This window comes from Somniosus microcephalus, chromosome 18 (genome assembly GCF_052327205.1).
Source record: "Somniosus microcephalus isolate GS21.2 chromosome 18, FLI_Smic_1.0, whole genome shotgun sequence".
Lineage (NCBI taxonomy): Eukaryota > Metazoa > Chordata > Chondrichthyes > Squaliformes > Somniosidae > Somniosus > Somniosus microcephalus.
Window position 1 is genome coordinate 24,877,994 of NC_141004.1, and position 27,132 is coordinate 24,905,125.

Sequence of the window (27,132 nt, forward strand, 5' to 3'; positions counted from 1 at the left end):
ATCTTTGCATCACTTGATTATTTTATTTTGTTGCTTTAACTGCAATCGTCATTGTTGGTATAGCCAGCACATTTGTTGTGTGTTCACTACATGAAGTAGTGTCACATTTGGTGATTAGACTGAAGGCCAATTACAGCTCCATTGGTGTTGACTGAAGATCAATTGCAGGCTGCAAAGATTAAACAGTGTGTTAGTGTTCTGTAATTTGACAGTAACATTTTATTGTCAAACCGCTGGCGGAAAATTTCATCCTGTGCTTTCTAGTTTTCTAAGCATTGTATATGTTAGAGAAAACATCAAGTCAATATTCTGTATGGGATGTGCACTTTTCTTTATAGCAATAAATGAAATTTAATGTTGACAGGTAATATAAAGGACCTGTAAATTTATGGGGAATAAATGTAAAAAAATAACTAACGTACTCTTATTTTTCACAAATGTGCTGAATTTAAAATAACAATGCTTTATATTTCAATAATGAGGGAATCATTCCCTTAATCCACTAAAATGCAAGAGTTCGTTATAACAAATTTTAAAAAGCAATGATCTTATTTCCAGTGGAGTGGGACAGATCAGGGAATCAAAGGTACTCCGCCTGTGATTTTTCATCCATTACATTCTATGGACAGAAATTCACGGGCAGTATGCCTACCATCTCCTGATCGCATGGCCACACGGCCCACTTTGTTTTATCAGAGATGTTGTCCTCCTCACTGTGTCAGTTCTGATGCACGGGTCCCACGAAAAATGTTAACCTGCCTTTCTCTTTAAAGATGTTGATTGATCTGCTGTGTATTTCCAGCGTTTGCTGTTTTAATTTCAGGTTTCCAACAATCGTTTTTATTCTCTTGGTATAACATTCATAGTATCTTAAAAATCCTACATCTGCACACACATCCTGTCTGCAAAACCTCACTTTCTGCTGCCATGTTTTTCTCAAACTTCATCAATTCCCATCTCCACATTTCTAATGGACGTGGCCGATGAAAACTTCTCTCAGCGTAATTGCTTCATCCCGTCGGCAGTGCCGCAGTTTTGCATCTCACCGCTCCTCAGCCTGTAGTGCTTAGAAATTCTTATGCTGCAACCAACTCTACTTCTCTGCTTCCCAAACTGCTCTAAGATTTGCTCTTTAACTACGAATAATAATATATAACAGCAAAATATACAAAAACAGGAACAGAATGTATGACTTTAAAATGGGGACTGAATATGTCTGCACACTCTCGTCCAACTGCCCCCTGCCCTTTGGCCCCGCTTCACTTGAAGACCACCCTTGGTCTGGATTCCCCGCGTGCACCCCTATAGGAGGTTGGTTAATTGTTGCTTGTATTAGTGGGGTACGTACATCTTTGTTTCACATTAAGGCCAGTTGCAGCAGTTGCAGGACGTCTCATAGACTAATCCAGTAGGGCAACTTTTCAAGGTGGTTTTCCCATTAAAACATCCGTAAAATTTGTGTGGATCTTTTGGGTCAGGATAGTTGCCGCTAGCTTTGCCGGCGCAGAATCCACTGCCGCCACCACCGCTGCCGCCGCCACCACCACTAGGGGCATTAGTAACAGGTGCCAGTGTTGTTTTTGATGGAGTACAAGCTAGAAGGAAGTAAGAATCATTAATTCATTGGTAGCTTAGAAATTGCTATAAAGTGAAGCTAAGTATTTGAAATTAAAAAATAAAAAGGCACATTTATATAGCATCTTATAACATCTCTCAGAAATGCCTCAATGCATTTCAGGTGCAATTAATTAAAGGGCTGTTGCTATGGCAGCCATTTTGTACACAGCAAAACTCCACAAAAGGCAAAGAAATGACAAGCCAGCTAATCTGTTTTTGGTTGAGTGTGGTATGTGGGTCAGGGCACCCAGAGAACTCAATTCCTGGGCTTTCCAGGAACGGGCTGCTCTGGAAGCTCAATTCCGTGTGTCTCTCGTATCTCGCAATATCCAACATGTGGAATTCAGCTTAACACACGGGGGCGGGGCATAGTTTCTCCGCAGAACTGGTAAATCGGCTGATTTTGCCAGCACACGCTCCTGGTGGCCTGCGGATGCTCTTTCTCACTGTTTAGCCGCGCAACTTCCCAATTAAGGCAGGGGAGCTGCAAGGTATGATACGCCAGGCTAGTCACCGAGGAAATCTTACGAAGCAGTGCAACTCCGAGTTGTACCTTGTTTTAACCTCAGTGTCACCTTCCCAAACATTTGTGGCGCATGTTAGTGCACTTCCTCTGATTAAAACCGTGCCAAAGTGTCAGAGGATATTTCGTCAGAAGATAAGCGACCCTTTAAATGACTGCAGGTGAAACACTGGGTTAAATACAAAATACATGTAACTACTTGTATGGGTGTAAGCAGGCTCAAAATTGCATTAAATCCATTATTACAAGCTGGGTGAAATTGGTCTTAGGCTGTAGCACAAATGGGGTGACAGTGAATCAGCAGCCCATCTTACTCACCTCCCAATTTTCTTTTCCATTGACCCCAAGGAGTAGATTATACTCTTACTAGCTGAAGTGCCCAGCGGTGCCGAGGCTTTTTCGAGTGCATGTTGTTGTTGGAAGAGAGAGAGAGAGCGACTGGGGGGAAGAGAGAGAGCGGGCGGGGGGGGAAGGAGGGGCGGGTGGGGGGAAGGAGGGGCAGGGGGGAAGGGGCGGGGGGGCGGGAAGGGGGGTGGGGGGGGGAAGGGGGGCGGGAAGGGGCCACTCTCGGAGCCCCCGCCCCGCACTCTCGAGAGCCCTGCTCTCCAAGCCCCAGCCGCCCCGCTGTCCGAGCCCCGCCCCCCCCGCGCCGAGCTGAGCGCGGAACACTCACCAAGGCCGAGAGCACTGTCGAGAGTCCCACCGCCCCCCCGCCCGAGCCGAGCGCGGAACACTCACCAAGGCCGAGAGCTCTGTCGAGTGCCCCGCACCCCCCGCCCGAGCCGAGCGCGGAACACTCACCAAGGCCGAGAGCACTGTCGAGAGCCCCGCCCCCCCCCACCCGAGCCGAGCGCGGAACACTCACCAAGGCCGAGAGCACTGTCGAGAGCCCCGCCCCCCCACCCGCCCGCGCCGAGCGCGGAACACTCACCAAGGCCGAGAGCACTGTCGAGAGCCCCGCCCCCCACCCGCCCGAGCCGAGCGCGGAACACTCACCAAGGCCGAGAGCACTGTCGAGAGCCCCGCCCCCCCCCGCCCGAGCCGAGCGCGGAACACTCAGCAAGGCCGAGAGCACTGTCGAGAGCCCCGCCCCCGCCCGAGCCGAGCGCGGAACAGAGAGGCCGCGTCTCACCTGCTCCTGCTGCGCGCGCACCCTGACCCTCGTGGCTGACGCCGTTGCCCTGGGTACCGTGACACGGGGGGGTGCGTGAGGTGCTTAGCAGAAGCCCAATCACCTAGCTCGGGCGTGGCTGGGCAAGAAAGGTGCAGGCTTTCAGGCCTAAGAAAAAAACGGGGAAAGGTAGGAAAAAGAATGTTCAGGTTAGAGAAAATATTTACAAATGAGTGATTTTTTAAAAAACAATTTAATAAATTCAATTTTATTTTGGTGGAAATGTATATTTGAAAAGAAAGACGCAGAAAGCAGGAAAAAGAATGGAAGCAAGATGGCGGCGACTCACCTCGGTTCAGAACGATAAGGCCCGCCCACACATGCACCGATTGGTCGACCGTCAGGTCACCAAAGCGTAGGATTGGTCAATCATCCCGTCACTCGACCGTAGGAAGGCCCGGCCGCACGCGGCAGCAAGCCGCTGTACGATTGGTCGACCTCGAGGTCACTCTGTCGCTAATGAGCGGATAATGAGATGCTAATGAGCGGAATGTTGAAGGTTTTTCAGATACCGCGGGCGCGATTATAGCCCGGCTGAAACGTAAATACGCTTAAAACCGTCTCGGAAGCGTAAGCTTTCTTTGGAGGTAACGCGCGCGTAGGTACGCCCTGTAACTTTCGAGCGCATAGCCCGCCAGACGCACACGCGATGACAGACAGACAGAAGGACAGAAGGACAGATGTACCGATTTATATATATAGATTTCTACAAGGGCTGAAAAGTACAGACTAGGCTGCACATATATAAGGATATAAAAAAGCCCTTGATGAAAAGCCCACTGGGTTCAGCGAGCTGCTCTTTCCACAGAACATAGAAAATTAAACCCCTCATGAGTTCCAACCCACCCAATGAATCGATGTGGGGTAGCTATCTGATGCTCTCTGACCTCTTTAATATTGTTTAACCCCTGTGGTAATTCAGCAACACTTTACATTTTGCAACAGGAAAATAAAAATATTGAACAAAAATATTAATAAAGTGTAATGATAAATTTTATCAATATTTTCAATATGTTCCATCATTATTATTTAGTCTGGATGTTCAGGATTGCTTCTATTATAGAATGGCAGGTATTAAACAGGTACAGGAAGGAATGTTCACCAGGAGAACTCCCGCCTCATGTTCAAATAATACCATGGGGTCCTTTACATCCACTAAAACAGACTTGGTTCAAAATCTCATTTGAAAGGTGGTGCCTGCAACAATGCAGTACTCCCTCAGTACCACACTGATGTATTAGCCTAACTTATGTGCTTCCAGTCCTGGAGTGGGGCTTGAACCCATCACTTTCTGACTCAGAGGCGAGAGTCCCACCAACTGAGCCAAGCCAATTATCGCATTTATGCACAAAACCCATTACTTGAATGTACATTTTAAAGCTTATTATGCAATTGGAACAAGTAATCAGCCTTGGCGACAATCAATACAACTGGTTACCTGCAGAAATTCCCAGCCCAGTGTGCAGTTTGGTAATGAGAGGATAAGGTCCCTGGTTGCAGAAAGCACCGGTGAAATCATCCAGAGCAAGATCCCACACCATAGCTCCTCCAAAGTTATTTTTCTTCAGCCACTGGATCTGAAATACAATTAAAGCAAATTTATTTTGTAAATCCTTCTTTGTAAGCAAGATGCATTTTACAAAGCACTAAATTATTGCTATAACTTATTCTAGAGTTACAGAAATACCCAAGCATCTACAGCAACAGACGGGGGTTGGGGGGTGGTGGTGGGGGGTGAAGTCCTCCTTGGGCAGTGGTCCAAAACGGGTGATAGTGAATCGACAGCCCGATTTACACTCCACACGATTCTCTTTTCCACTGACTACAAGAAAATCGATCGCTGTGTAAATTAGGCCACTGATTCACTATCGCCCATTCTGTGCTGCCGCCCCCCAGACGAACCATATCTCCACATGCACGTATTGCTCTATGTGAGCTCTTTACCATTGCCTAGGGGATGGGGACAATGGCTGGAATTTTCTTCAGGGAGACGTATTGGGGGCGGGGGCAGGGGGGTTGTCAATTTTACCAGCAGGGCCTAATTTGAATGTGAGCCCTTGGTTTCCTGCCCGCAGCCAGCTGGCTTGAGAGGCTGGTGGGCTGCGGGCGGTCAGCCTCAGTTGCGAGGGGCCAGTCTGGGAGAGGTGGGTTGGCAATCGATTGCGAGGGTTGTGGTCGGGAATCGGTGGCGGTGGGGATCTGGATCGGGAGTCGGCGGGTGGGTCAATATTTGGGAGGGAAGAGAGAGGATCGGCGGGGGGTGGGGGAGTGTTGCAGGATCGGCAGGAGATCGGGGAAGTTGGGGATCGGCAGGCAATGGGGGGGTGGTCGGGGATCGGGGCGGTCGAGGATCGCGGGGGAGATCGGTGATTGCGGGGACGGGATCAGGGTCGGCCATCAAAGGATCGTGACCGGCTTCATCATCATCGCCGGGTGGCGGGGGGGGGGGGGGGGGTGAGGCCTGGGAAGGTGATTGGAGGTGTCGCTGGAGGGTCTCTGATCATGGGGGGTGGGTTAGGTAGGGACCCTGGATCCAGGAGGTAGGTGTCAAGCTACTTACCTCCTGGATGCAGCAGTCCCCACCTCAGTTTAACTGCCAGGGTTCACGAATTGTGTGAAACCCGTGCCCAAGCATTTTAACACAAAATGGACAGGGAAAAAGAGGCTTCCAGCATCATTACAATATTTAAATTAAGGTAATGCCCCCTGGGAGCGGGTTGGTCACCACCCCCATCCCAGCCCCGGCAAAACCGGAAGTGGGCGGGTTGGAGGCGGGGTCAGGTCGGGAATCCCATTTTTAACAATTTAACTGCCTCCCCGCTCCAAACCCAGCCTTTCTTTAGGGGAGAATTCCAGCCAATGTTTCTCCTGGTGAGGTGAAATATCTCATTTCGAAACACTGACATTACAAATACAAAAAATGTTGCATTATTAGCATATCTGAAGCAAAATAGCTTCCCAGAGCTTTGCTCACTCTGGCCCAACTGCTTAGATTGGGTGCAAGACTATTAGCAAATATACAAACATCTTCCAATATTTTCATAACAGGTGGCGAATCAGAAATTAAATCCTAAATATGTTGCTATTAAAATGTCACCTTTGCCCATTTCCAATTAGAAACCAAATTCAAGCAGCGGATATGCCAGGCAGTTGGTGCACAAGTGAATATTTTTCATTCTGTGATCTGTGGAGATCATTGGCAGTTTACGTGTTATTTTACCTGGCCTTGTGAATGATGCAAAGGCACCAAGAAACTGATATATAATGCTACAACCAGGGAGATGTGCGTAGATGGCGCTTCTGGTCCTAGTTATTTGATTGCCCAGTATATTAAAGTGAATGTATATTATCACTAACTGGTTGTATCTTATTATATGCATCGCATTGAACCAACAAATTAACAGTTTGGTATATCAGAGGTTACAGACATACCTTGTCTCCAAAGCTTTGCAGATTGTCATATCCAACCCATTCATTTCCTTTGTAGGTATATGGAACCATCTGTGGAGCATCCCATTTCTTGGTCGCCCCACTCAAAAACATGCAGATCTGTCGAAGAGTGAGACATTAGGGTACAACTCATTGCAGTTACTATGGTTGGCAGTAATTTATGTACAGAAAAAATTCTGTAAGTTAAATTCAGCAGCAATTTCAAATTTCCTCCAATATATTCTATACATTTTGCAAGTGGCACCTTTTACACATGGAAAAAGTATTAAATGAATGCAGGTCCCTGGTCGCAGTCATGTCACAGTATTACTGAGCAGAGGCCTTACAGTATTCATTACAGGATCAAGGAACAGTGGAACAGATTTTGTGGGGGTCGGACTGGAGAGAGCACTGACTCTATCCCCTCACATGACTTTCAGGATCTAATGCAAACCAGCATTTTAAACAAGCCCTCTCACTGATTGATGGTTATCTGGGACTGGGGCCCAGTACTAGTTTGCTTGCATGATGCACATTCCAGCGCTCTGTGAGTCTCATGATAGCCCCCTGCATTGTGGGGAATCAGGCAAATTATAAAGTAATATCACCCTGTCATGGTGCTACTGTCCTAACATTGATGAAGGCCCTAGCTTTTCTAAATAGAGAATTCATGACCTGGTGAATGTAAGCATGGACTGCAAACTGGCTAATATGGTACAACAGTGACTTCACTTCAAAAAGTACTTCATTGGCTGTAAAGCGCTTTGGGACGTCGGTGGTCGTGAAAGGCACTATATAAATGCAAGCCTTTCTTTTCTTTCTTTATTTGATATTTGCAAATATATAACATTAAAGAACAACCAAACTGCGAACAGTATCAATACCTCATAATAGGCCAAAAATCCAGCCTGTCCGGTGTACTTCCCAGCTGGCCCAGCACCTGCTGCTGGGGCTCCAAGCCCATTGTTGGATGAGGCCAGTCTGAAGGTGTGACCATAAGTGGGAAATCCAACATTCAGTTTCGCTGCAGGAGCTCCCTGACTCTTCCAGTATTTCATTGCATAGTCCTACAGAAAAATCATTGAGCTTCACCGTCAGGTTACAAGGACTTTGCAAGCTGTCTGGTAAAATGATCGTCACCTATTTATAAATTGAAGTAATAAGCTTTATGGGATACTATTTAATGAATACTTACCACATTAAAGTACTGGTCAAGGCCTCGGGAATTTGGGATAGCATAAAGAGGGCTATTTTCTCCAGTTGTGTGGCTCCAGGGACCAAAGAAATCGTACGTCATCACATTGAAAAAGTCCAAGGTTCTGTATGAGAGAAAGTCAGAGTTACACTGATATCTTATCTATCAGAACGAGTGTTTATGAAAACATATGACAAGGCTTAATGAGTGCACACAATGAGTTCTCTCATTTTCCATAACGCTCCATACAGTCAGGCTTCATCTCATTTATTTTCAATAGACTTTATTTATGTTTGACCTGATGATGGACCTTTTTAATGACCTAATGTAATGTCTTATAGTTTTGAAGCCTATAAACATGTTTGCTATATATCCTTCCTTTCCTTTAGTTTTGCTTTGTGAGACATGAACATATATTTGTACGAAAGGCATAGAATTAGAAGGAATTGTTTCTTATATAGGCAAACAAATTGCCCATTAATTATTTTCAGTTCTTGAATAATATATTTTATGAAAACAGTGCAACTGTATTGAAATCTTCATCCAAGTAGTGAAGCCATGCAGTCGGACGCCAATCACCAACTGCCTTAATCTGATGCATCATAGCCCGAATTTTTGGTCGACACCAGAATGGCTATTGGCAGATTTTAGACAGACTCAACTATTCTGTGGTCGGCTCGTTGGTGTAGCGTCAGCTGCAGATTCAGATCGGTGTAGTGAGCAGACTAGCGGGAGCGCAGGGAATTGCAGGTAAACACAATTGAAAGGAATGGGGACAATTAAAGAGTGTCACAAGTTTGTGACACCAATTCTGAATCCCTGTGGAGAAGCTCAAATTGCATCTCAACCCCTCAGCGGCCTTTGGTAAAGGCTGAAGGGACAGGAGACTGAGAAGAGCAGTCAGAAGTGAGGGGAATGGAAGGCAAAGGTGAAGGGATGAGTCTGCAAATAAGTGACAAGCTGCCCAGCGTCCAACCCCCTGCTTGACGGCTGCTGAAAAGTAGGTGGCACTGCATGAAGTGGTCTTCTGTGCCACTCCATTGCTCCATGCCCATAGGTCACCATTGAAGGATACACTTCTACCTCAGCTGGTTTACCATGAACTGCGTGGTGAGGGGAGGAGGAGTTCCAGGGGGCCGGGGAAGCCAGCAACCGAGATTGCCAGCCAATATTTTTCTTGCGTGCTGTTACAATGGGACATGACAACTTAGGTCAGATGAAGATGAAATAGAGTCAGTATAGTTGTTAGACTATACAGCTGCCATGGAATCTTGCTGACGTTGAGCACAGATCAGTGGATCAGGCATGAAGGTCAGTATGGGCTGATTTTAGACGACGGAAAGATCAGGAGCAATGCAATGATATTCAAGTCAGCGATATTCATGCCTGAGTTTCTAACCCAGGCTTTGGCCCAGTGAGACTCCAGGCCAGGAGCAAAGTCTCGTAATTTCAGGACTAGAATTTCCAGCAATGTCTCTGCCCCAAATATACATAACAGAATAGGGCTTAGTGCTACGCCTGAATCCGACACAGAATTAGAAGATATAGTGAACCCATAAATATTGCCATGCTTACTCAGACTTATACTGCACTACAACATCTTTGAAGTCACTTTTTTACAATTACATTTTACATTTTCCCTCACTTTTGCGTGTATTGCATTTTATAAAAAGTCTTTATTACTACTGAGCTAGAGGCACAAGAAGCTCTCGTAGAGAAAGTCCAAAATAATGGAAAAGCCATGATGTAAGTAGAGGAAACAGGTCCAACTAATCAGTACATGAGCCTGAATTTGCATCTCCTGCTCCAGCCTAAACCTGGTTAGCCGCCAGCTTCAACTATCTACCAGGAATGGGGGAGGGCTCTCCATGGGAGAAAAATTAAAGTTCCACTGTCTCTTATAGATGTGTGGTCTGATTTATAAAGCACAGCCGGATTTGATCCCGTAAGATTATACTGTTCAGCATCAAAAGTTGTATAAAATCATACATCACAACACAGAGCTGTGTATTTATATTCCAGTGAATGTGTTTTTTAATATCTTGGCCCAGCAAATCAGTGCATGCTATAATTATTCTATTTATAAGCATTCTCTTATTTTACCTTAAGGAACTAAAATAGAATGAATATGCAGAAACAATTACAGGTTGTAAGGTGGTTAACAATGAATTCCACGATGGGACAATTCCTGCACATATATAATTCCATTATTCAAACCATTTTTAACTCATTGCAGAATGAGGAAGAAAGATAGATTAGTATAGACCCTAGAATGTTCATACTGCAATATGTTTGAATGGAATAACCATGACTTTACTTTTGCTTCAAATTGACATAACATGACATTTGTGCTTTTATAAGGAGGATCCCACAAGGCTGGCATGGATACTTACTTTCCAAGCTGAGGAATCTCATACCCAGAATCAATGTTACTCTTCCCAGCGGCAACTGCAGCGGAGAGCAAGAGTCTTGGTCTTCCGGAACTTTTCCCCTCAGCTTCGAAGGCTGCCATCATTTCCTAAAAGTTGAAAGTGAATAATGTTTCTCTTAGCAAGTGATCCGTGCAAAACGGAGGGTTTCAAACACTGATCAAAGGACTTTCGAGCTCCTGTTTTATAAAATGCGTCAATGGCCAATCTAATACAATTGCTTGGCCAGAGGGAGAGCGAGGCTCATAGGAAGCCAGATGCGATTGACAGCAGGTACTGTATGGAGGCAGAATAAACACGTTCATCACAGTGGTTAATAAAGCTGAATGAAAGTACTTTTTCCTCAACTCAGGGCATGGAAACTGGTAAATCCAGAATATTATTATTAGATAAAAAACAAGAGGATGGGGGACTTAGATTCAAATTGCAAATGGTATTTTTAGGACTGATGTCAAGTAATTCTTCTTTAGACAAAATGATCAATATGTAGAATAGTCTTCCATAAGAAGTAGTGGAGGCAAAAAAACTGAAATATTTTTTTTAGAAATAATTGAATGGTGAAATGGTGGGAGAGTGCGGGGGGTGCGGGGAACTTTAAGATCTATCTGGGGAGACCAAATGGGCTTCCTCATCCGTAACTATCTTGTGAACATTCCATTTTTATAACCATTTTTAAAACCATGCATTAAATCATTTAGTTACAGAAAACGTTTGGACAAAATAAAAATTCTCCTCAGGAGCAGCAAAATGTGAGTTTGCAAATCTTTGGCTGCCCTGCTACCAATGATTCACTTACTGATGGCCGAAAGCTGGAGGATCTCCTAACATGTGTCTGTTATTATACATAAAAAATAGTAGGAACGGGAGCTGGAGAGACAGAATGAGAGATAGAAGACAGAGAGGGATGTGGTGTGAGGGCAAGGTAGAAGGAAAATTAAAATTAAAAATGTTAGTAAGGGAGGAGAATAAATGGCCGCTTTAGAATAGAAGACTCAAAGCCATCAGTGAGAGAAAGACTGTCTGAACATCAGAAATGGAAGAGAGAAAACAAATCACAATGAGACCTACTCGACAAATACTGCCAAAATTGGGCTCTAACAGTAAATCTAAAGAAAACCAACATCATGATTTTTCAAAAAAGGCCCAGATGTCAGGAAAACAAATACCAATTTACCCTCAGTGATACCGCTATAGGACACACTATGAGCTACACCTACCTTGGTCTAACTATTACAGCATCAGGGAGCTTCAGCATAGCAGTGAATGCACTAAAAGAAAAAGCCCGAAGAGCCCTATATGCAATAAAAAGAAAATTCTACAACATCCAAATCCCAATCAAAATCTGGCTCAAAATATTTGACAGCATAATCCTGCCCATTGCACTGTACGGTAGTGAAGTATGGGGCCCGCTAAATCATCAAAGCTACACTAAATGGGAAAAACACACAATAGAAGCCCTACATGCAGAATTCTGCCGAAGCATCCTTCGCACCCAAAGAAAAACGCCAACAAATGCATGCAGAGCCGAACTAGGCAGATACCCACTGATAATAAACATCCAAAAACAAGCACTAAACTTCCTAAATCACCTCAAATCTAGCTCCCCAGACACCCTTCATTTCAAAGCCTTTCAGACCCAAGAGCTAAACCCAGAAAAGAGTCCCCTGAGTCAGCTGCTACTGAAACTAAGTACTCAGCCGGACCCTGACCAGCCCCAGACCAACACAGCCGTCCAAACACCAATCCGAGTGAACCAAATCATTAAACAATGCAAAGAAACCTACCTGGAACATTGGAACAAAATAACCGAAAGCCAAAGCAGATTAGAATGTTACCGGGCCCTAAAAAGAGATTATAAACTGGCAGACTACCTCACGACCATCAGAGACACAAAACAGAGACAGACCCTCACCAGGTACAGACTAAGCGACCACCAACTGGAAATTGAAAAAGGCAGATACAAGAAATCCTGGCAGCCTAGAGAGAATAGAATATGCGATCAATGTCTGGCCGGCGAGGTTGAAACAGAAATGCATTTCCTCCTAAAATGCGAAAAATTCAACACATCAAGAAACATATTATTCAACAAGCTAAGCCAAACAACCCCAGATTTCAAGGAATTGGATGACCTGTCAAAATTGAGATTAGTCCTGGGAGAAGGAGACAGACCATACCTTGGGGCCAAATATGTAACAACATGTCACAACCTGAGGACTGTTTAAAAGTAAGACTGTTTAAAAATTAATATTGTTTAAAAGTAATATTGTATGTACCCAACAAATGTCAAATCGATTGACACCTACAGAATGTTGGAAAACTGTACCTTTTTGCTATGTAAGCTTTGGCAATATGGTTCTCTGTAAACTTTCATGCCAATAAAGCATTTGAATTGGAATTGGAATTGGAAAGAGAGAGAGAAATAGACCCAACCAGTGGCAGCTAACGGGAGCGCTGTGATCTTGGGGAATAATTGCTCTGGGGGTTCCTATGTAGGTGTGTTTCTGTCGGGGTCCTCCTGCATGTCCACCATAACGTCAGCAGAAGAGCTGTGGAAACCACAGCAAAATGGCGTAAACGGGAGTTTCCGCAGATCATCCGCCAAAGTTATGGTGGACGAACGGGAAAACCCAGTGGGAATTCACTCCTTATGTGTAATGACATTGTAAGTGCATTCAAAAAGAATGGAGTGTATTTTCATCGTTACTGCCTGGGCATTAAACAGGGCCTGGAAGGAGAGTGGAGAAGAAAACAGGGCAGTGAGGATCACACACCCATAGTTAATGGAAGGAAAATCTGGCAGGCTTCGCTATAGACTTGTGATTTTCCTCGCTCGGTTCCATCTGGGCAATGCTTTTGCTACATAAAGAACAAATCTTGCTCCTTTAATGTAATATTGATTTATAGCTTGTATAATTTTTTGAAGAATTAATTCTCAGGATGTGGGAATCTCCAGCAAGGACAGTGTTTATTGCCCATTCCGAGTTGTCCATAGAAGGTCGGGGTGGGCTTTCTTCTTGAACTGCTGGTAGGAGTTCGATATAACTGAGTGGCTTGCTAGGCCACTTCAGAGGGCAGTTAAAAGTCAACCACGTTGGTGTGACACTGCAGTCGCATAATGGCCAGACCTGGTAAGAACGGCAGGTTTTCCCCCCTGAAAGAACATTAGGAAACTAGTTGGGTTTTTACGATAATCCAACAGTTTCATGATCACTATGGCTACAGGTACCAGATTTACGTTTCCAGATTTTTGTTTAAACTGAATTCAAATTCTCAAACTGGCACGATGGGATTTGGACTTGTGTTTCTCTGGATTACTTGTCCAACAAAATAACCACTACACTATCGCACCCATTATGCACTCTGTCCTACCTGTGTTAGGGTTGTGTAGAGCTGCTTGTCTTGCGGGGGGCTTCCTCTTGACCCAGGATACTCCCAGTCTATGTCCAAACCATCAAACTCATATTTGCGCAGGAAGCTAATCACAGACTTTATGAATATTTGGCGAGTTCCTGCTGTGGAAACCATGGCGCTGAACCTGGAGGAGAGAGTAGAGTGTTAAACAAAAGTCATCAGGATCAGAGCAGATGTATTTTGGCTTTAGTAATTTCAGTCTGCAAAGTAATTGCAATCAATTTAATTTGGATCTCTCAGAGATTCTGGTCTGGTGCCTTTAGGAATTTCCTCAGAGCTTCTCCTGTTCTGCCACTTCGCTGCAAATGCAGCAGAAACGGGCGTAAACATGGTTTCTGTCACATTTCCAAAGACTTTATGGCAGCGAAGCAGAAGAAGCTCCAAAGAAATGATAAGGGTTTGACATTTTTTAAATGACAGAAATATGGCAGGAAACACATTGATAAAGAGGAACCTAAGAATAGTTGTTATCGATGTTGTATTGTTCTCGCCAACTACAATCTATCAATATTCACCTGGAAAATTAACTTGTAATAATTAATTCACAAACTTTAGCAATGGTCCATGAATGATCTGATATTTTTTGTCACGCTGATATCAGCTTATAAATATGGCTGCAATTACATTTTAGAGGCAGTTAGGCAAGGACGTGAATTCGTTAAATCTACCCTTATAAAGTATTGTCCCAAACCACGAGTATATTTCCATCAGTGGGGGAACAATTCCCCTGCATGTTAAATGTAGTGAAATTGTAAAACAGTTCTTTATAAACGGGTTTACAATTTTGCTGCAGTTAGTACCCAGAGGACACCTTCCCCCAATATTTTTATGGTAATCAGCATCATAAGGAATAAAAAAATGTTTCTTATCCAACACAAAAAAAACACCATTTGCATCTTACTTCTGAGTTCCAAAGTTCCAGCCTCCGACAGACAGGAGAGTCTTAAGGTTTCCATTCCTGTTAAAAAAAATGGAACAAGTAGATTAGTGAGAAGATTTTAGAATCAAAAAATGTAAAACATGCTATTACTAATATTTGAATAATCACTGCAATTGTAGTGAAACATTATATCCTAATCTCTTCAGTAATGTTCAAACTTCCAATTCTTCATTGTTTGCTTATGTAACTGTCTGGTAACAGTTTCTGTAAGTGGATCTCATCCCTTATGATCTGAAACCTGCCCCTGTTAACACTCACTTCCCCAACAGAGTGGATAAACCCAGGGATTAACACTTATCCCAGTTGCAGGAATGCTACTAGATTGAACATAGCCTCATATTACACTACCACACTCACTTTGGGCAGAAATATTATATGCATAGTAAAGACTCAACAGATTAAAGCAAATAACAACTTGCATTCATATAGAACCTATAACATAGTAAATGTTCAGTGCTTAGGAGAGGCGCAATCAAAAATAAAGAATTCCCTACCAAAAGATTGACATGTGGAAAAGTTTGGGATGGGATTTCCAGAGTGTGGGGCCTAGGCAGCTGAAAGCACAGTTGCCAATGGTGGGGTGAAGGGGAGGGGCGCATAAGAGGTTGGTGTCAGAGGAACAGAGTTCAGAAGGAATTGTAGTTATGGAAAGGTTACAGTGATAGGGAATGGCAATGTAATGAGGAATTTAAATTAGAAGCATTTGGGGACTGGGGTCATGTTGGCCAGTAAGTGATGGGCGACCATGATTTAGTGCGGGATAGGATACGGGCAGTTTTGGATGAGCTGAAGTTTATGGAGGGGGAAATATGAAAGTGCAGCCAGGATAGTAATGGACTGGTCAAGTCTAGTAGTGAGCAAGACATTGTTGAGGTTTCAGCAGCACATGTTACTGAAGGAGCAGAGGAGGGCGATGTTATATAAGTGGAAGTAGGCACATTTTGTGATGGAGAGGTTATGAGGTTGGAATCTTGACTTGGGGTCGAATAGGATGACAAGTTTGTGAACAGTGTGGTTCAGCCTAAAGCAGTGGACGGGAGGGAGATAGAGTTTGTGACAAGGGTATGGAGATTGAAGCAAGGGCAGAAGATGATAGTTTCAGTCTTCCTGGAGGAAGTTAGAACTCAATCATAACTAGCTGTTGGACAAACAGCCCAAAGTATAGAGGCAATGGAGGGATGAAGAGAGGTTATAGCCCTGGCTGTCATCAATGTACATATGGACTCTATGGTCTGCAGATGAGGTCTTCAAGGGACAGCACGTAGATGAGGAAGAGGAGGAGCCAACGATGGATATTTGGTGACAGCATGGGAAGTGAAGCCATTGATAGACAGAGCTGGACAATGGAGGAGAACCATTGTAGGAGGTGAGTTTGGCCAGTTGAGAGGTCATGGAGGGTGAGAGGGACAATGCATTGGTCACAGTCACAGAGACTGTTGTTTATGACTTTGAACAGTGGCATATCGGTGCTATGGAAGGGGCAGAAACTTGATTGAAGGGATTCAAAATGGGGGTTGCAGGTGAAATGGTCACTGATCTGGGACAGGAAACGGAGGCTGGAGATGGGGCATGAGTTTGCAAGGACAGTGGCATTGAGGGTGGGTTTTTGGAGATGGGGGTGGTGATGGCAATGATTTGGAAAGGGAGGCAGACAATGCCTGAGGAGAGGGAACCATTTATAATGTCAGGTAGAATGGGGGCAGGAAAAGTGGTTGGATGGTCCACAGTTTAGTGGGAGTGGGGTCAAGCGAACATAAAGTGGGTCTTGTTGATAAGGTAAGCTCAGAGAGGGTATGGGTGAAGAGAGAAACTAGAGAGGTTCTGGGCTGAGTTGTGAGATTTAGGGGTATGTTTGGCTTGGTGGGCATAGGTAGGGGGGAAGCATCAGAGATAATGAATTAAACATATTTACAGAATTGAGGGAAGTTATGTTGTCTGAAGCCATATCGCTCAGGGAGTTTCACAGTCACATTCTGTTGACCCTTCTTTGGAATAAAACCGCTGATAATTTTTACATGCATTAAAAATGAAACAGTCCAAATTTTATGATTGGTGTTGAGCATTTACTCCCTTCTGTTACCAAATTTTGAATAAAGTCCACCACTTCAGTTCAAAGACACAATACAGTAGTGTATTAACACAGTGGGGTTGATTTTCAGTATGCCATGAGGCGGGCTTTTAGGCGTGCGGGGGGCAAAAATCTCGAATTCGGGTGTCCCGACACCATCCCACCCAAAACCCGCCTCCACGTAAGTTTCAAAGGAAGCGGGTACCCGCCCCGCACTGGGACCCACCGACCCGAGGCGGGAAGGGATTAGTGCCAATTAACTGCCTGTTAACAGGTAGTTAACAGGCAGTTTTTAGCCTAATCCCTATTTTGAAGGGTGTTGTGTGGGATTCCTGACGGCTCCAAACCACGCCAGGTTAGAGGAGGCGGGCCGTCCGGTTGAAGGACTTGAAGGGGTCGAGATGTCGGTGTTCAGGTGAGTGATGGGTGCATGAATGCAAAGGTAAGTGTGTTTGGTGTGTCTAAAGTGTGTAAAGAAGTTTAAATTACCTGTACTTACCTTAACAGCCTTCCTTCCTCTAAGCTTCGGGAGTCCATCATTCAGCCGGCACAGAAAGCAGAATGGCCGCGAGCTGTCAAAAGTGACAGCCTTCAGCTTTCAGTGCTGGCGACATTTCTAACTGAGTCTGCGTAGAAGGACTCAGGTTAGAAGTAAGACTGTCAGTGTTTGACAGCTTCAAACAGCTCTGAAACACTGATATTTCATCTGTCAACACGTCTTGACAGATGAAATTTCAGTCTGTGACATCACCTGTTGCCAGGTGGCCCTTAATTGGCCTACTGAGCCCGCTGGGTGGGCTCAACAAGGTCAATCAAGGGAAAATCGCGTGGATTGGCCGCATCTCGATGGAGGCGGGACTAAAGCCTGAAAGTTGTAGTCCCGCCTCCTTCCCGACTTCTGAATGAAAATCCAACCCAGTGTGTCACAGAGAGGAAGCAGTTCATAAAGGTGCTCAAAATAAACCTTGGTATTGTTGAACTAGTGCTAGATTCATAGATTCATAGAAACTTACAGCACAGAAGGAGGCCATTCGGTCTGTCGTGTCTGTGCTGGCTCTTTGAAAGAGCAGTTGTGCTAAGTCCCACATCCCCGCTTTTGTCCGTAACCTTGTAAGTTGATCATCCTCAAGTTCCTGTCCAACTCTGTATTAAAATTATTTATGGAATCAGATTCCACCACCTTTTCAGGTAGAGCGATCCAGGTCCCGACAACTCGCTGAGTGAACAAATTTCTCCTCATCTCCCCTCTAGATCTTTTTCCAATGATGTTTAATCTATGACCTCTAATTATTGACCCACTCACCAGAGGGAATATTTTTTCCCTATTTACTCTATCAAAACCTCTCATCATCTTGAAAACATCTATTAGGTCACCTCTTAACCTTCTCTGTTTCAAGGAGATCAGTCCTAACTTTTCTAACCTCTCCTCATAACTTAAGTCCCTCATCCCTGGTAACATCCTGGTAAACCTCCTCTGTAGCCTTTCTAAGGCCTTTACATCTTTCCTGAAGTGTGGTGCCCAGCATTGTCCACAATACTCCAGCTGAGGCCTAACCAGTGATTTATAAAGTTCTAGAATGATCTCTTTGCTTTTATATTCTATCCCTCTATTTATAAACCGAAGTAATCCATGTGCTTTTTTGACCTTATAAACTTGCCCTGCCACCTTTAAGGATTTGTGCATATCGACACCAAAGTCTCTCTGCTTATTTAAATTTTTCAAAAATGTGTCATTTATAGTACACTGGCTTTCCCTATTAGTCCTCCCAAAGTGCATCACTTCACACTTCTCCACATTGAACTCCATTTGCCGTGCTTCTGCCCATTTCACCATCCTGAAGCCTTACTATCCTCATCATGATCTACCATTATGACAAGGTTTGTATCATCTGAAAACTTTATAATGCTGCACCCTACACCCGAGTCTAGGTCATTTATAAAAGCTGCAAAGAGTAATGGACTTAAAACCGACCCATGGGGAACACCACTGCAACCCTCCAGTCCTCCGGCACTACTCCTGTATCCAATGAGGAGTGAAAGGTTGTGACCAATGCCTCTGCTGTTTCTACCTAGGATGCATTCTATCTGGACCAGGTGACTTACCAATTTCAGTTATGCTAATCTTTTTAGTATGTCTTCTCTATCTCTTATTATCCTATCCTTAACTTCTCTCTCCTCTTTTAGTGTAGCCCTCATATCATCCGCTCCCTTTGTGAAGACAGGTGCAAAGTACTAATTTAATACTTTTAAATGCTATCTAAAGAGTATCATTGTACCTGTTTTTAAGGTTATTGAATGAGTGGTAGAGAGTCACATCGTTCCATTCATAGGTGGCGATCTGATTGTTCTTCATCCCAGCAAAGGCATAGATCAGATGGGTGCAAAGGCAAGGGTCCACATTCTCCGGCATGTACCTGCCCTCTCCTGGTCTATACTGAGCCCAGTTTGTAAAGTAACAAACCAGTCTGTAGGCAGAGCCTGTGAGTGGGGTGAAATGGAAATCAGGACAGTGCTTCTACTCATTACATTAAATAAAGAAAAGCTTGAAATGCACAAAGACTTACCCAGTTCCAGGCACGCCAATAAGACCACCACTGCAATAAAGGATATAGGATAAGTTTTAGAATTATGATCAAATGATGTCTTGTGTCAGGCATTACACAGTGCTGCTATTGTACAGGTGATTAGGTTATGTGTTGAAGTTCATACCTCAGCCCAGTGACACACTGTACTGGTCTACTAACATGATACACTGGAGCTCCTAACCGGAGCTGGGCTTTTACACTGAAGTGTTGAGTGCAAGAATTGGAATAACAGTAGTGCGCTTTGACAAAGCTGCGAATCTTCCTCTTAATCATTCTTATCTTACCTGCACATTTTTTCACACAGAGGATTATTGGAAGGTGAAAGGCTTTCCCATGAGTTACTGTTGAGGCAGAGACTATAATATTGTTTAAATGGAATTAGATAAATACTGAAAAGGAAAAATATAAAAGGATATGGAGAAAGAGCAGGAAAATGGGTTTAGAGTAGATAATTCCAGTCTTCAACTGAAGCTCTTTAATCCCATTTCCTTGCCCTTTTCCCCATATCCTTACACCAGCACTCTCCTTTAACGTGGATCTAATATTGGAATATTTCAGTTAAAGAAAAAGAAATTTAAGTCACAAAGAAATTTCTGTCTATGCTGTTCATTAAATCATTTTATCTGTTAGTCCTCTTTTTGGTATATTCACCGTCCAAATTCTATGGCCTAGAAATTCAGTGGGCTTTGCGCCCAGTTAAGGCCCAAAGAGGGTTTCTGCGCCAGTGTAAGAGGGTGCGCTGATATTCAGCGCTGCGGTAATGGCGGCAGTAGCCGGTAGTGCTGCGCCGACACCGATGACGTCATCGGTGTGCGCAGTGCCCCGGTTCCGCCCCGCTTCCGGCCCAAACCCCATATTTAGTTGCGGCCGCCTCTTCTGCAGCGGCCGCAAACAGCGATTGAAAAACGGGGCCGTACTGCTGCGCTACTGGGGCGCTTTAAGGTGGAGGTGCGGCCGGCCGCTTTTTCGGCGGCCGCCTGCTCGCACCTCCTTCCCCGGCCTCCTCCACCCCCCCCCGCGGCATTGCCGGCTGCTTTCCACGAGCCCGGCACTTCTCCGTGGTGCCGGGTTCATTTGCCGGCACAATCCAGCGGCGATCTCGCTGTTGCAGGCACCTCCCCCTTAAGAGAAGGAGGAGGCCTGCAGTACCGCAGCCTGCCGCTCCGCAGCGGGAGGCGCAGCGGGGCCTACAGCGCAGAAATTCAGTTTCAGCGCCCCAAGCGGGGGCGGGCACACCCTGGAATAGCACCCGGTTCTGACTTGGGGCGCAAAAGCCGAATATCTGACGGGCGCACCTGGCTCCGCGCGCAGCGCTAACTTTTGGGCGTTAGCCTGCTGGCGGGCCTTAACTGAATTTCTAGGTCTTCTGTACAAAATGTTGAATGACTTCTGCTGGCTGCAGAATGAGATTTATATGAAGTTCAAAGTAATAAATGTACAAAATAATTTATATTTTTAGAATACCTGCTGTTACAAGTCAAAGTGGAGAAGAAATTTTGCAACTGATAATGTTCATCTGTATTCCTTTGTCAATTCTCAACCTTTTCTCCTCCCTCCAATTTTCTCCAATTTCTCTACTGAATGCGTTCACTCTCACGCTGAATACTATTTCACGAGAACTGCAGCCATCAGGTACCTTTGCAAGTGTTCATTCCTCATGTCTAAGTCTCATCAGTGGGTGTCACCAGGCTAATAAAGCATGGGGAGCATCACAGCCAAGACCAGTTCTGTCCAATGTTCCCTCTAATTTTGTTTGGCCCTGCATGGTCCCTTTAAGCGTCTGCGCGGGCCATCCAAAGTACCATGCATGAGCGGTTCCTGTATTGAAAAGCCGGCTGCGCGGGTTCGCTGGAGCGCTGCGCGGCCGCACAATTTACAGCAAACATTGGTCCTGTTCACATCTAACATCTCCACATCTCCATGTCAGAAGTAGAGTGGGAGAAATGATTCCCAGCAGCAGAAGGGTCGGTAACCAGAGGCCACAGATTTAAGGTCATTGGTAAAAGAAGCAGAGGGGAGGTGAGGAGGATTACTTTTTCACAGCAAGATGGTGTGATCTGGAATGCACTGCCTGAAAAGATGGTGGAAGGAGATTCAATAGTAACTTTCAAAAGGGAATTGGATAAATACTTGAAAAGGAAAAACTAACAGGGCCACAGGGAAAGAGCAGGGGGAGTGGGTCTAATTGGATAGCCTTTTCAACGAGCCGGCACAGGCACAATGGGTCAAATGGCCTCCTAATGTGCTGTAACATTCTATGATCATACGATTCCACGATAATCGGAAGTGGGAATTTTGTTCCACTTACAACCAAGCCAATGTAACACCAGCTAAGATCAACTAATTTGAACTTCGGACCGGGGACTGAACTTGGTACCGGGGACTGAACTTGGGACCGGGGACTGAACTTGGGACCAGTTACTGAACTTGGGACCAGGGACTGAACTTGGGACCAGGGACTGAACTTGGGACAGTGATTGAACTTGGGACCGGGGACTGAACTTGGGACAGTGATTGAACTTGGGACCAGTGACTGAACTTGGGACCGGGGACTGAACCTGGGACCGGGGACTGAATTTGGGACCGGCGACTGAACTTGGGACAGTGATTGAACTTGGGACCGGGGACTGAACTTGGGACAGTGATTGAACTTGGGACCAGTGACTGAACTTGGGACCGGGGACTGAACCTGGGACCGGGGACTGAACTTGGGACCGGGGACTGAACTTGGGACCGGCGATTGAACTTGGGACCGGCGACTGAACTTGGGACCGGCAATTGAACTTGGGACCGGCGACTGAACTTGGGACCGGCGATTGAACTTGAGACCGGCGACTGAACTTGGGACCGGGGACTGAACTTGGGACCGGCGATTGAACTTGAGACCGGCGACTGAACTTGGGACCGGGGACTGAACTTGGGACCGGCGATTGAACTTGGGACCGGGGACTGAACCTGGGACCGGGGACTGAACTTGGGACCGGGGACTGAACTTGGGATCGGCGATTGAACTTGAGACCGGCGACTGAACTTGGGACCGGGGACTGAACTTGGGACCGGCGACTGAACTTGAGACCGGCGACTGAACTTGGGACCGGCGATTGAACTTGGGACCGGGGACTGAACCTGGGACCGGGGACTGAACTTGGGACCGGGGACTGAACTTGGGACCGGGGACTGAACTTGGGACTGGTGACTGAACTTGGGACCGGGGACTGAACTTGGGACCGGGGACTGAACTTGGGACCGGCGATTGAACTTGGGACCGGGGACTGAACTTGGGACCGGCGATTGAACCTGGGACCGGCGATTGAACTTGGGACCGGGGACTGAACTTGGGACCGGCGATTGAACTTGGGACCGGGGACTGAACTTGGGACCGGCGATTGAACCTGGGACCGGCGATTGAACTTGAGACCGGCGATTGAACTTGAGACCGGCGACTGAACCTGGGACCGGGGACTGAACTTGGGACCGGGGACTGAACTTGGGACCGGGGACTGAACTTGGGACCGGCGATTGAACTTGAGACCGGCGACTGAACTTGGGACCGGGGACTGAACTTGGGACCGGCGACTGAACTTGAGACCGGCGACTGAACTTGGGACCGGGGACTGAACCTGGGACCGGGGACTGAACTTGGGACCGGGGACTGAACTTGGGACCGGGGACTGAACTTGGGACCGGCGATTGAACTTGAGACCAGCGACTGAACTTAGGACCGGCGACTGAACTTGAGACCGGGGACTGAACTTGGGACTGGTGACTGAACTTGGGACCGGGGACTGAACTTGGGACCGGCGACTGAACTTGAGACCGGCGACTGAACTTAGGACCGGCGACTGAACTTGAGACCGGGGACTGAACTTGGGACTGGTGACTGAACTTGGGACCGGGGACTGAACTTGGGACCGGCGACTGAACTTGAGACCGGCGACTGAACTTAGGACCGGGGACTGAACTTGGGACCGGGGACTGAACTTGGGACTGGTGACTGAACCTGGGACCGGGGACTGAACTTGGGACCGGGGACTGAACCTGGGACCGGGGACTGAACTTGGGACCGGGGACTGAACTTGGGACCGGGGACTGAACTTGGGACCGGGGGCTGAACTTGGGACCGGGGACTGAACTTGGGACCGGCGACTGAACTTGGGACCGGGGACTGAACCTGGGACCGGGGACTGAACTTGGGACCGGGGACTGAACTTGGGACCGGGGACTGAACTTGGGACCGGGGACTGAACTTGGGACCGGGGACTGAACTTGGGACCGGGGACTGAACTTGGGACCGGGGACTGAACTTGGGACCGGGGACTGAACCTGGGACCGGGGACTGAACTTGGGACCGGGGACTGAACTTGGGACCGGGGACTGAACTTGGGACCGGGGACTGAACTTGGGACCGGGGACTGAACCTGGGACCGGGGACTGAACTTGGGACCGGGGACTGAACTTGGGACCGGGGACTGAACTTGGGACCGGGGACTGAACTTGGGACCGGGGACTGAACTTGGGACAGGTGACTGAACTTGGGACCGGGGACTGAACCTGGGACCGGGGACTGAACTTGGGACCGGGGACTGAACTTGGGACCGGGGACTGAACTTGGGACCGGGGACTGAACTTGGGACCGGGGACTGAACTTGGGACCGGGGGCTGAACTTGGGACCGGGGACTGAACTTGGGACCGGCGACTGAACTTGGGACCGGGGACTGAACCTGGGACCGGGGACTGAACTTGGGACCGGGGACTGAACTTGGGACCGGGGACTGAACTTGGGACCGGCGACTGAACTTGGGACCGGGGACTGAACTTGGGACTGGTGACTGAACTTGGGACCGGGGACTGAACCTGGGACCGGGGACTGAACTTGGGACCGGGGACTGAACTTGGGACCGGGGACTGAACTTGGGACCGGGGACTGAACTTGGGACCGGCGACTGAACTTGGGACCGGGGACTGAACTTGGGACCGGCGACTGAACTTGGGACCGGGGACTGAACTTGGGACCGGGGACTGAACTTGGGACCGGGGACTGAACTTGGGACCGGCGACTGAACTTGGGACCGGGGACTGAACTTGGGACCGGGGACTGAACTTGGGACCGGCGACTGAACTTGAGACCGGCGACTGAACTTGGGACCGGCGATTGAACTTGGGACCGGGGACTGAACCTGGGACCGGGGACTGAACTTGAGACCGGCGACTGAACTTGGGACCGGGGACTGAACTTGGGACCGGGGACTGAACTTGGGACCGGCGACTGAACTTGGGACCGGGGACTGAACTTGGGACCGGGGACTGAACTTGGGACCGGCGACTGAACTTGGGACCGGGGACTGAACTTGGGACCGGCGACTGAACTTGGGACCGGGGACTGAACCTGGGACCTTCCTTGTCTGTGTGGCTCAGCAGCACAGTGGGTGATACATTTAACAGTGACCTATCAGCAGAGTTAATAAATGGCATTTTCTGAACTCAATTACTGGACAGGGATTATGTAAACCACAATAAGACTCATCGGTATAAAGTGAGCTTATCTGTAGAGAGGGAGGCTGAACAATTTTTGTTGAAAGAAAATGACTAAAGCAAACTAAATTATTCAACTTTTTTATCGCTAGACTTGAATCTGGAAAGAACTTTACTTTGTTCTGTTCTGTTTCTAATTCTTGGTACTGAACATTTCATAAAATCCAACAATATAACATGTAATTAAATGAGAAAAATGAGCTCACCTGTCGCAAGCAGAAGCTTTGCCATCTTGCAGCTGTTTTGCTGTGGGCACCGCGCTTTCTTTTATACACTGAGCTTATCATGTTTATCAATAAATCCATATATTTATATCTTTAACACCGTGGATCAGTCACATTGTTGACTTTAATATTTCCAATGAATTAGTCACTGTTGGTTCTTATACTTATTTTAATTTTTTTGTCTTAACCTTGGCCTTATCTTGAATAACATGAAATGCCCTCCAGATTGATGACCCTCATTGTAATCTGTGCCTGATATTTTTCTCTTGCTCCTTCTGCTACCAACTTTCCCTCCTCTCTCGAAGATGTTGTCTTTCTCCTTACATACAGTTCAATGGATGACAGGTGTAACTCTAGTACCTCACCTAAATGGCCATTCTTCATAGTTGAATGTAGACAATGAGTATTGGCAGACCATTCGATCACAGTTGAGCCCAGTCCTGTCCTCACTTTAAGATCCACACACACACTTACAGCAAGTGTCACTGGACAGCAATCAGGAAACAGAAACCCGAGCAAATCTTTCCCTTCCCTAGGGCGGGGATGCTGAGATTAACTGTTGTGCCTCCTACGCAGCCACTCTGGAAACAGCTAACTCAGCAAAGACCGGAATCAAACCTGGTGCATTGTTAGGGCTCAATTTTGCCAGGCCCGAGGATGCAGGATTGGAGGCGGGTGAGGTGTTAAAATCGCAAAAAATGGCGGGCGGCTCCGATCCCGCCTCCGAGCAATTTTCCCAGAATCGGGGTTTCAGACCTCATTTCCATCCCACCTCCAAGAGGCGGGATAGGCCCTTAAGAACCAGTTAATTGCCTCTATAATCCCATTTTGAGAGCCCTTTCTGATTTGAACACATTTCCCCCAACCTGCACGCCTCCTCTGGAACACGGCAGTTAATCCTGGCGGCCTCACAAGTGGATTGCTTACTAACAGCTGCAGCACCACCATTACAAAGGAGTTTTCACCAATGATCATTTGCAAGTGGCAGAACTTTGTTGTCTCAGGTCTGGGGGAACTTTTAGCAGGGATACTCATTGCTGTGGGAGTTTTGGAGCCAGACAACCATCTCCAGTGTGATCTCCTGGGAAACCCCTCTCCCCACCTTGACTGAGGTATATACCAGAAGCATGGGAACCATTTATTTCCTTTCCTCCTAGACATCAGATTCAGATGAAGACCAGCCGCGGCAGCAGCAGAACCCTGAACAACAGCAGCACCAACTGCAGGAGCAACAGCAGGAGCTCCAAGCTGCTGCTCACCCACCTGAAGCTGCACAGGCCAAAAGGCGCCAGCGCGCGACCACATTGCTGCCCGGGATGCAAGGGACGCATTCATATTGGCCAGATTTGCTTAGCCTGCACAATCAAACACTTTTGCCTCGCACCTTCTTACCAGAGCATCGACAATGGACAAGAAGCTGCTGATTGCTATCACTATGACCACCATACTGACAATTGCAAGTCGCCCTAAGCCCTCAAAGTGGAAGTCCCACTTGCGAGATGACACAGGCCACAACTTCAAAAGTTTGCCATTAAATCTGTTTATCATAATATTACAAGGATGGCTTGTCAAAAAACAACACATCAGAACACCCAAGTGACTACCCTTGTGCTTTTTCTTCATCTTACGCGTGCTCCTACGTGGTGCTTCCCCTGTGGCTTCAGCAGATGTGGAGGCCCCTTGCTCACTTTCTTGCTGTTCCTGTCTCGACACCTTTGGCGGGCGTCCTCTGGGGTTGCGAGCCTGTGAGGGCTCGGCAACAGCCTGCTGCTCCTGCGGCTGTGCTGGGGCTGAGACGCCCATCTCAGTTGGGTGAGGACTCTGGTGGGGCTCTGGCCGAGGGCATTGCAGTGGCATGGTCGTGTGAGCGCTTGGAGAGGAGCCCCCACTTCCTTGTTGTCTGCCACCAACACCCCTCTCATGGGTCAGCCCCACTTCAGAGCTAGCAAGTGGCTTGACAGCACCTTGCTGCACTTCAGGGGGGCCATGAGGACCCGTTTCTGTACT

The 27,132-nt window shown here is 46.8% G+C and overlaps 1 protein-coding gene across 1 annotated transcript; it reads right to left on the minus strand.

The window, feature by feature from the left end:
• Nucleotides 1-25,132, minus strand: LOC147105134 (acidic mammalian chitinase-like). The gene is made up of 12 exons (XM_086011227.1): nt 25,108-25,132; nt 19,348-19,377; nt 19,060-19,261; nt 14,677-14,733; nt 13,734-13,899; nt 10,329-10,453; nt 7,936-8,059; nt 7,625-7,807; nt 6,744-6,860; nt 4,750-4,888; nt 1,349-1,595; nt 1-169 (listed from the first exon to the last, which is right to left on the minus strand). The coding sequence occupies exons 1-11, from the start codon at nt 25,130-25,132 to the stop codon at nt 1,363-1,365; spliced, it is 1,401 nt and encodes a 466-aa protein (XP_085867353.1). The 3' UTR covers nt 1-169; nt 1,349-1,362.
• Between the last annotated feature and the right edge of the window lie 2,000 nt (nt 25,133-27,132).

Bases quoted from the DNA above. Each gene is read 5' to 3' on its own strand.
- LOC147105134 (XM_086011227.1), bottom strand. From the start codon at position 25,132: ATGGCAAAGCTTCTGCTTGCGACAG. The intron at 7,808-7,935 runs GTAAGTATTCAT...ATTTTTCTGTAG, and splicing joins TTGACCAGTACTTTAATGTG to GACTATGCAATGAAATACTG. The intron at 4,889-6,743 runs GTATGTCTGTAA...ATTGTATTTCAG, and splicing joins TGCAAAGCTTTGGAGACAAG to ATCCAGTGGCTGAAGAAAAA.